Genomic DNA, 10,797 nt, shown 5'->3' on the forward strand with positions numbered 1-10,797 from the left:
ACTGAGGCACAGAGAGGTGGTGCGACTTGCCCACAGTTGGTGGTAGACCTTGGATCCCTCCCGGTCTCAGCTCCCACCTTGGGCATGGTGAGAAGGGAAGGCTGCCTGCTCGTTCCCCCACAGGGCAAGGAGAGCGGCATCTCCTCCTGGGGTGAGGGAAGGGTGCCGCTCTCAGCAGCAACATCTGACGGGGGCAATGGCACGCGTGGTTTCTTCCAGCCCCGAGGGGCAGGGGAAGCAAGGAACCTGAAATGGAGCGGCAGGAGTTCGTCGGTCAGGCACTGAGCTAGAGGACACGGCTCTACAGGATGCATTCGTGCCTCTCTGTGGCTTTCAGGGCCTCGTGCATGCTGGCGGCGGAGAGTCTCCTGTTGATGTTCCTGTACCTACACCTCAGGAGGTTCCAGAAAGTAGTCCTCAAGTCTCGGTTAAAGAAAGCGTAAATCAAGGGGTTGATGAGGGAGTTGGTGTACCCCAGCCAGAGCAGAGTCCTCTCCAACCGCAGCGGCATGCAGCTGCAGTGGATGCCGCAGATAAAAGGCCGAGCCGTCGACATCAGGAAGAACGGGAGCCAGCAAAATGTGAAGGCCCCAACGATGATACCGAGGGTCCTGGCCGCTTTCTGCTCCCGTTTGAAGATGGAAATGTTCTTTCGGTCTTGCCGGAGCAGTTTGGAGAGGGTGGCACATTCCTCCACCGCCTTGGTGCGCTTCGAGCTGTGGTGGCCGCGGCTGGAGGCCTCCAGGCAGTAGACGCCCTCCTCTTCATAGTGCTTGGGGAAGTTCATGAAGCGGTGCTTCTCGGCGCTCACCTTGGCGGCCTTGTAGATCCGGCTGTACATGACGAGCATGACCGCCATGGGGATGTAGAAGGCAACCCCCGTGGAGTAGACCGTGTACCCGAAGTCCTGGCTGATGAGACAGACCCTCTCCACTGTGACGTTCTTGGCCCAGCCGAAGAGAGGAGGAAGCGTGATGGAGGCAGACAGGAGCCAAACGATGAAGACCATCTTGGCCATCAGCTTCCCGTTTTGTCTCACAGGGTATGTCAGCGGCCGGGTGATCCCCAGATACCTGGAAATAGAAGAGTTGCAAAGCTTAGGAGAAGAGTTGCAGAGCTTAGGAGGGTTGCAAGATATGAGTGCATTTGGTTGGCGTTGGGTGATTTTCATTCCTCATCAGCTTTTCATGCTCCATCACAGGAGAATTTCAGCCTTGGAGTGGGAAAAAGAAGTGAACTCCCCACATGAAATTCACATGAAGTGAATTCCCCAACTTCACACACTTCAGCTCTCTAGCCTAAAATCTCATTTCAGTTTTTCTCCTCTGCTTTCTTGCAGCCACCCCGTGCATGACACAAGATGCCACTGAATTGCTGAGGTCAGTCTGGGCTTCACGTGTCTTCCTTGGGATTAAAAAATCTTAAGAAAAACTTAGTTTTCTACCAGAACTAGTTTGTACAGAGAACTCACAACAAATTCCAGTGATGGCACGTAGCTCACTCCAGCCTATTGCCCACCCAGGAAAACCCCCAGGAAGGAGAGGGGTGATCCGCAGACTAATGCTTGCACGCCACATTCAGTACAACACATCATCCCCCTCTCTATGCAGCCTGCAATATTAGGGCAAACCCAAATGTTCCTACAACATCTGCTGGAAATGATCTTTGGAAACCAAGACCAGATCAAGTGCCTATTGCAAACTTCTGGAGCAGGCTGCTCCCATGGATGGCTGTTTGCTCCTGAAGAGGTGGTGTCCCTGGGGAGTTAAATGGATGGAGGTCTGAGTGGGAGATGCCAAAAGCATGTGGTGACCCATGGATTCATAAATTTTGATGCCTGGAGTTATTAATCTTGTTAGTCTGATTGAAAGGGGATGGAGACTACATCAACCATCAGCTCATGGTTAGACTACAGGATGTGATTTTGAAACATCCCCAGGCTTGGGAGGATTTGTATGACTTAGACATTGTGTCAACTGTTAGTTGATAAGTTGCAATTGTACACTAATAAATCAGCAGGGATTTGGCCACTGCCAGCCCGAGTTCCCACTAGAAAACCTCCTATTCCACCTCAACGAGTGCAACAAAACCCTCCAGCTGTTGCGTGGTTTTAGGTTACAGCCTCTTTGCCTCAAACCCTGGCTGCTGTCAGGAATTTGTAGGCATTTTTAGGCAGGATCAAGTCACCTCTGAATTGCCTGAAATAAACTGGGTCAGGCCGGAGGGGAAGTGAGAACAGCAGCTGTATGGACAGTTTTTTTGCTAAAAGCATTTCTGGGGAAGAACAGACTTTTCTGCCAAAAGGAAAATCTCTGCGGAGAATTGTACCCCTGATGTATCATTATTATTTTTTTTTCCAACACTCAAACCATCTCACTGTAGGTGTTAGCAGATTTTTCTTCCCTGATTTTTTTTTCCCTTCTCCAAATCCTCCCCCAAGAGTGGAAAAAGACAGAAATAAAAAAAATTATCCAAGTCTCTGTTCCCTCCCCAGTGCCAAATAAATTCAAAGCCCAAACTATTCACACCTGAATCCCAAATAAAATGAATTTTACTTCATTCGATTAATTATTCTTTTTCTAATTTTGTCTGTATTTTCTTCAGCTGGTCTAAGTCACAAAACAAACAAACAAACAAACAAAAAATACAAACCAAGCACAACTCTACACACCCACCGATGTTGTTTGAACACCCAGAGGTGGCACAGGCTGCAGGAGGATGTTCGTGGGTGTGAAGGCAATGCAACCTCTCAAGAAAAGGCTTTTAACCCCATAACCCCTTGGAAAACCTGTCTGCATTGGGAAGGATGAGACCTGGTGGGATGGAGATGGGCAACAGGGATGGTTTTAGTGCTGTACTTCCAAAAAATACCACCTCCTCCTTCTTGCTTGGTCTGAGCTTGGTGAGAATGGGGCTGAAGGACTGGGGTGGAGAGATGCTGCCCCAAATCCCTCCTGCTGCAGGCTCGGTGGCCTTTGAGCTGGGAGGGAGCCATGCCCTGCTGGTGCATCTCCAAATTCAGCACCAAAAATCACAGCTCCAGGCCAAGAACTTTGCACACTAATATCTGCTGCGCCGTGTGATGCCCTTCGTTATGCCATCACCGAGGTTTCTTTAGAAGCCGATCCACTCGGGATTTGCTGAAACTTCAAGGAATTTACAGGCTAGCCCAGCAAAATGCACAGTGACGAGATATAAAGGCAGGCAAAGCTGACACAATTCATCCGCGGGTGCCCTGTGCCATCACTGCTGGAGGACACGGGGCCATTTTGGGGTCTCGGACTATAGTTGTGATGAGAGACCAGCATCCACAGCAGCGCGGGAGGTGCGCTTGCATGGGCAGGCACTGGGATGCAAATCGAATTCCCTCGCTCTGATTCATTTGTGTGTGTGTGGTGTTGTTAATCAAGTGTAGCGGTAATCAGGTAACAAAAGCCAGTTCCTGGAACAGTGATTTGCTGGAGATTTATGCAACTTTGCGGGACCGTGCCATGCCAAGCTGATGGTGACCAATTTTTGCAGTTCCATCAGGAAAAAAAAAAAAAAAAAAAAGGGATGTTCCACATCCCTGCTCCACTGGTGCAGCCCGAGCCCTGCCCCAGCCCCCTGGACCAACAGATTCAGGACATTTATTCCAAGCTGAACAGCAACCACTGAATCCTTACATCAGGGATTAAATAATAAAGGGAAGCAAAACCTCTCCAAGGTGCTCCCATCTCCGTGCTGCAGCCGGTGAGCTGGGAGAGGACCAACTCGCACCCATGCAGGTCAGCTGAGACCAAACGAACCCAGAGCTGAGGTTTCCTGAACCCCACTCTTTCGCTACACCCCATTTGGCCTTTTTTTGGCCAAGTTTAAGCTCCGTATCTGCTTCCAGGCTTCATCCTGCTGAAGGAGAAGAGACCTCCAGGTGGAGGATGGTGGGCAGCTGGGGGTCAAGTGCCCATGCCCAAAGCCAGGGGTGGTGGGAGCACCCACGGGAGCTACTCAGCCAGCTGGAGATACAGCACAGGAACCCACCTGGCCCGGGACACGCTCAGATGAAGGTCACAGGGAGGCTATCCAGCAAAGTGGTGTGCACGTTTCATCCCCCTGATTCTTTTAGGAACCATCCCTTCTACTGGGGACAACATGAGTTTGGAGCCTGCTGTCTGATTTTAGGTAGGAAACACCCACCAGGGAGAAGGGAGAGCTCCAGTCTCTTCCTGGGAAAGGGACGGAGACTTTTTCTTCCACCAAGACAATTTTAAACACTTTGAGGGGCTTCTTTTTGATCAGAGCCTTGGCGTTTTCACAGAGCTTCATAAAAGCTGAACATCTGAACATTTGTTTGTTTTTTTTTTTCCTTTTTTTTTTTTTCGGCAATAAAGAATCTATAACTTTGGCAGGCTTTTATATAAGAAAAATGTAAGAGAAAGATAGACGTTTCCAGCATATATTTTTTTCTGATTTAAAAGAAAATCAATCAAACTCCCCTTCAGACAAGACTCGTTCTACCAGCTTCAATCAAGAGGCTTTTAGAAAGCGCTCTGCATTAATAATCAATAGTAGCAGCCTACGTTTTAATAGTACCTGTCATCTTGGGCAAACTGCGCATCTTTTATACCTAAGCTAACCAAAGTGTGAGGACACTTCGGCCATCGATAAAAATTACGACCTCCTCTCTGGCAGGAGCAGGCAGCTGCCTGACAGTGTGGACCACATCACTATCAGGACAGGACTAGAGGAAGCATTGATGCTATCAGATGATCTTTAAGGTCATTAAATGATCTTTAAGATCCCTTCCAACCCAAACCATCTGCGGTTCGATGATTCTGTGCATCCCAGGATATGCCGAGGGAAGGAAGTACCGGTGCTGTCCCTCTTCTTTCTTGCAGGGCAGGAGAAATTGGAAACTGGTGGAAATTTCAGTAAGCCCCCCACTGAACAGCCTTTTCATCCCTTTTGGAGCAAGAATTGCAGGTTCTGTGCAAGCTCAGCAACCCTTTTGTTTTAGCTCTGCTTTGTCTCAGCACAGAAGCTGATGTGTCTGATTTTGGAGATGTTTCCAGCAGGGGTTAAGCCCCAGATCCTGCCCATCCCAAGGCCAGCAGGAGGTGACAACACAGGCATGGTCCTGGATCCCTCCACCCACCTCCATCAACTGCCTGGGGGAGCGAGGCTGACGGGTTGACGAGGAGCAATGATGACTTTGGGGTGCTCAGGGCAATCCCTGCAGCCCGCAGCCTGTTCCTGGGGACCCTTGGGACAGAAAGCAGCGGGATGGTGCCCCAGCCACCTGCTCCTCCTCAAGGGCATCAGAGGACATCCCACATATTCCCCTTCTCTCCTTGAGCATGGGATAGACTGAGCCCATCCAGCTGTCCAAACCTGAGGTGGGTGCAGCCATGGGGACATCCACCCCGTGCCGTAGCCCCGCTGGCCCTCCCTTGGCTGAAATTACAGCCTTTTACTCTTTTTCTCTTGTCCCCTGCATCTCTGAAAATTCCTCTCACACTGCTCAACTTCAACATTTTTTGGGGGGGGGGATGAAGGTCTGGGAGCAAATGCCTCGCGTCATGGAACAGTCCCTGCATGGATGCACACAGGGAGCGAGCCCGTGCTAGGAGAGCCGGGCTCTGCAGCAGCCTCCTGCCCTCCCAGCTCCTTCCTCCATCACCCCGTTGAGGTCTGAAGCCCAGAAGGGTCAAGATTTGTCTAAAAACACCAAAACCTGTGCTGGTTCCTTTGCTGCAGCTCCCTTTTCCTCACCCAAAAAGGACAGCGGGTCTTGCACAGCCAGCACCGGCGATGCTGCAGCAGGGATCAGAGATGGGTGCAGGGGTGCTGGAAGCATTTTTGGGATGCTGTAGGATGCTGCCCTTCTTCGGGGCTCCTCGGAGCCCTCCAAAGCTTGTCTGGATGTGCTGGGAAGCGATGTGCCTCCAAAAAGTCAGATGCCCACAAGCACCTCCATCATTTTCCTGTGGAAGGAGTTTGTGCCGCGGTCTGCACGAATGGGTTGCAATGGTTGTCCTGAAGGGTCTGTCCTGGGTGGTGTGTTTGGGATGGGGGTCTCTGAAGGAGGAAGGGAAGGGAAGGGAAGGGAAATTTGGAAAGGAAAATTTGGAAGGCAAAGCCAATCTGATTCATACATAGCTGCTGCTTTACTCCTCACTCATCCAGAGGAGATGTTCACATATCCCATTGCTGCATTTGCTCTCTTCCCTCTCACCAAGGCAGACTTTTCTCCTGACAGCTCTGGCTACACCTGCTTTTTAGGAACAGGCTGTTTATGGAAACACAGCAAGTTCAGCAGCAGAGCAGGACCTCTCCGAGCGGTCGGCCGGGGATTTTGCTCTCCGACCAGCAGCACCTGGTCAGAAAACCTTCTGTGGGAGCAGCGGCTGGCAGGGGAGAGGGCTTGGGAGCGTGAGATGCTGCTCGCTGCTGCAGCAGCCGGGTTTTCTCTGGCCTTTCCGCTTTGTCAGCCGGTGCCACACTGGAATGGCAAGCTACCAGGGTGGTGACATGGCCACCGTGGCCAGGACACGGGCACGGGTGGCTACAAACACCAGCTCACGGCTGGAGGCACGCAGGCTCTGTCCCTCCCCGAGCTGCTTATCACCAACCAGCCTGGCTCGCGGTGCCAGCATAAACCAAACCAACCCCCCCCCGAGAAAGCCAGCGTGCACGTCAGATCTGGATCCGTCCCACCGGCTCATCAGCACAATGTCCCTAATGACGCAGCTGCTATAATTAGCCCCACGGGGGTGCTGGCTTGCCCGAGTCTCGCCAGTTTGCCAGACGGGCTCGGCCTTTCCCTCTCCACTCCAGGTGTGGGAGCTGAAGCCAGCAACACCCCACAAATGCACACATTGGGCTACACCAGGGGTTTCTGGATTTGGGGTACCAGGGGTTTCTGGATTTAGGGTGGGCTGGGGGAGCTGCCGGCACCCTTGGCCAAGGCACGAGCCCGGGGAGCAGCAGAGCATCGCACAGGACTGGGCTCCTGATGCTCCATACCTGGATTTTCACAGCATATGCACTTTTTTTTGTTTTGTTGAATGCTTTTATGGCCCAGCCTCCTTCCATGGAGCTGTGAATGGGAAAAGTCTATCCCCTAGGCTCTGTTCCACCAGCCAGGGAAGAACACGAAGCAGCTGCACAGAGGGGGAGGACTAAGCAAGGACTTAGAGAAGTTACCCAAGAAAGCACCTTAAGCTCAGCTCCTCCAAAGGGCACCTAATCCATACAGAAAGCCCTCATCCACCTTGCACACCCAGAAAACACATGCAGCAGCACCGACCCAAGACGAACACGATTCTGGTGGACGAACAAAATCTTGGTGGCCCCCAACCAAATATTAAAGCCTGCGTGGCATCCGCCTCCCCCCTTACCTGTCCACGCTGATGATGCACAAGGTCATGATGGAGGCGGTGCAGCACATCACGTCCATGGCGATAAAGACGTTGCAAAACACCTTCCCAAAGAGCCACTCTCCCCCCAGCAGGTCCGTGATGGTCACGAAAGGCATGACAGCGAAGGCCACCGACAGGTCGGCGGCCGCCAGGGACACCACCAGGTAGTTGGAGGGCTGCCGGAGCTTCTTGACGATGCAGACGGAGATGATGACCAGCCCGTTGCCCGCGATGGTGGTGAGGATGATGATGGAGAGCACGGCTCCGATGACGATCTTCTCGGTGTCCCCATAGAGCAGGATCTCCTCGCCGCAGTCCGTGGCGTTGGTGAGGTTGGAGGAGGGCAGCTCTGGCTCGGCTGAGGAGGGTTCCTCAGGCATGAAGGGATTCGGGAGAGCTTTCCGAGCCGGGTGCTGCTGCTCTGCGTTCCCCACGAAGAGAAGGTGCTGCTCCAGAAACCTCCTGGGGCCAGCCCTCAGCAGCATGCTCTGAGCTCACCGCGGCGGGCAGCGGCTTTCTCCCAGCAGTGACACCTCCAGCGACAAACCAGAACATTTTATCGCAAACAGGCAACGAAAATAAAACACCCTCCCCTCTTCCTCCCCTCCCCAGCCCGCTCTCTTTTCCCCCAGAGCTGCGGCTGGGTCTCACGTGCTCAGCAAGGAGCCGCTTCCCAAGTCTGCGTGAAGGCGCGCGGTTTGCGGGAGGATGCTCGGGGAGAGCTCGCCCCCACTTTTCAAGCAGCACAGGCTGCCCCCTCCATCTGCAATGGCTGCCTAATTGCCTGCTTTTCCAGAAGGACGGACACCAGCAGATAATTGTGATTGCTTATGTTGCCTTGCCTTGCTGCCGAGCCGTGCTGCTGCTCCTCTTTAAGGCGTAAATCCCGGCAAACGCCCTGCACCTACAGGCGTGTTCCCCCGTGTGAACACAGGAGAGGGGGTGACAGCACAGCCACAGCTGCAAAACCTGTGCCCACACATCTCCTGCGGGTGCCAGCACACAAACTTCAGCCCCAAGGCTGCAGACCCGTGCACAAGGGTATCACAGCAGCACACGATGCCGTACACAGGGCACGCGTAGCATCACTGCCTTGGGTACCACGCAGGTCAGGGCTTCCCAGAGCCCTGGGCATCCCCCCAAGCATACGAGAGCCCCCACGAGCACAGCCACACTCCCACTCTTTTACTCACCCCCTATGAGTATTTCCCAGCCATCGGTGGGGAAACTTTGGGGTAGGGCTCGCCCGGTGCAGGGCTCACCCTGTGCAGGGCTCCGAGCATCACGCACAACCCGCATCTTGCTTCTTCAGAGCCCCTTTTCCCCTCGAAGGGAGCTTTAATAAACCTAAACCATATCGCAGCCCCCCTCCTCCCCTTCACGTTCTCCCCTCCCAGGGCAATGGGGATCCCGTTACCTGTGCCGAGGGGGTGAGACATCCTCCAAGCGAGCCCCTGCGAGCTCCGGGCAGGAGAGAAAGCGAAGAGCCACCCCCGGAGCATCCTCCTTCCCTCCCCGTTCCCTCCCACCGCCCCTCCCAGGCAGGGACCCCGATGCTCCAGGCTCTGCCCGAGCCCCAGGGGAGAGCAAGGACCACAGAGGGGTGGGGGGGCCGAGAGCAAAAGCCGGGTCCTTGCACCCTGCAGGAGCCTGAGGACCCGGAGGGGAGGGCTGGAATTTGGGCAGCTGCCCCTGGATGCGATCCTGTGGCGAGGAGAAGCCTGTGCGAGTGAAATCAGGCTCTGGGGGCGTGCAGGACCGGGAGCAGCCTTCCCTGCTTTTTTTTCCAGGATTGCCAAGGGGATTATTTTGCAGGAGGGGGGGGTTCTTTCCCCGCTCCACGGCTTTTTTCCCCCACCCTGCTGGTAGGAGGTCCTGTGTTCACTTGGCTGGGGGATGAGCCTTTTCCTTACCCCAGTGAAATGGAAGCAGAGAGGAAAACCAAACCAGGCAGGAGCGGGCAGATTACTCCACCAGCTCCCCTCGCTAAACGCTTCGTGGGTGCTTTGGTGCTCGGATTGCTCCGGTTTTTAAACCAGGGGCAAAAGCAGGGGAAAGGAGTCTCCTCTGGGGGGGACGACAGCGCGGGTCCCATCCTGCACCCCTCCGGCGAGGAGCACACGAGCTGCTTGCACACTTGGGACGTGTTTCCCGGAGCCCTGCCGTGTGCTGAGCACTTGGGGAACACGACGAGCGTCGCCTGAAGCAGCTGCCTCCAGGGCAGGCTGCGCTGAAGCTGCGCCTTCCTCTTCCTCGCTCTCCCAGTTGGGGATGGTTTTGCGTTAGGGGTGGATTTCCCTCTTGCTGTTTGGGTAGGGGATAGGACGGGCGGGATGTGTCTGATGCCCAAACAACCTGCCGTCCCCATCCTGACACCTGGTGGAAAAACTCGCCCTGCGTTTCCAGAGAGAAAGGCAGGGCCGCAGAGCTCCCTGCCGCGGGACGGAAGGGTTTTGCTGCCTTGAAAAACACAAAAAATTCACCCCCAAAATAAGCCCATCCAGCTGGGAGGGGTTTTTCCAGCTTCCCTGGAAGTGCTTTTAAAGCAGATGAACATCGTGGCCCCTCTGCTCTGGCTCACCCCCCTATATGCTGCCTATGGTAGGGAGCCTGCAACAGCTTCAGGGAGCAGGATTAACATCCCCCTCTCCCCTCTCAGTCCCATTTTCGTAGGATCCAGCCTACGTTTTATCCCTTCCAACATTCGTGCAGCTCGGGGGAACTCCAAAAGAAGGGATTTTACCCCTTTTCCAGGGGGAACGAGCTGCTCTGACAATTCAGTAAGTGGCAAAAGCCCTGGAAAAGGACACACAGCGAGCATCTGGGGGCATCTTCCCTGCATGGGGACTGACAGCTGATTTTGGGGAAAACAGGGGGGAAAAAGCCAATTGTTGTGTGAAGGAAGGATTAAAAATAATAATAGTAATAATTAAACTTTCTCCTCGCTGAAAGCCTTAGCGCAACATTTCTCTAACTGCAGGCCGTGATGACCTTGCTAAGACACTTGCTTCTGGGGCACTCTGGGAAGCACTAATTGCATTTAATGGCAATTAGGGGAGGAAGTGGGCAGGGCACCTTAGCTTCTAACTGCAGCTTTGGCTGGGCAGGGAGCAGAGGGCTGGGGGAGCTGGGCTGCTGCTAGAGAGCGATGGATGAACCCAGCAGAAAATAAAGCTGAAGATGCCAAGTAGCCAGGGTCCAAAACCCTTCTCGGAGAGCAAGGCAAGGGTTTGGAGAAGCAAGTCCGGGTTCAGCTTCTTCGTGTCACGCGAAGGCAGTGCCCAAATCTTTGCCCAGATGTCTTCCTCCATCTTCACGTACGAGCGGCAATTTTAACTATTAATTGTTCACGTTAATTCCTATTAACTCTAATGACAAGGTAATAGGCACGGTTATT

At 53.7% G+C, this 10,797-nt stretch overlaps 1 protein-coding gene across 1 annotated transcript; it reads right to left on the reverse strand.

Moving 5' to 3' along the window:
* Positions 1-301: 301 nt before the first annotated feature.
* Positions 302-7,885, reverse strand: LOC118248433 (5-hydroxytryptamine receptor 7-like). The gene is made up of 2 exons (XM_035547374.1): positions 7,380-7,885; positions 302-1,073 (listed from the first exon to the last, which is right to left on the reverse strand). Exons 1-2 carry the CDS (start codon positions 7,883-7,885, stop codon positions 302-304), a joined length of 1,278 nt encoding a protein of 425 aa, XP_035403267.1.
* Between the last annotated feature and the right edge of the window lie 2,912 nt (positions 7,886-10,797).

Source organism: Cygnus atratus, chromosome 4 (assembly GCF_013377495.2).
Source record: "Cygnus atratus isolate AKBS03 ecotype Queensland, Australia chromosome 4, CAtr_DNAZoo_HiC_assembly, whole genome shotgun sequence".
NCBI classification, from domain to species: Eukaryota; Metazoa; Chordata; class Aves; order Anseriformes; family Anatidae; genus Cygnus; species Cygnus atratus.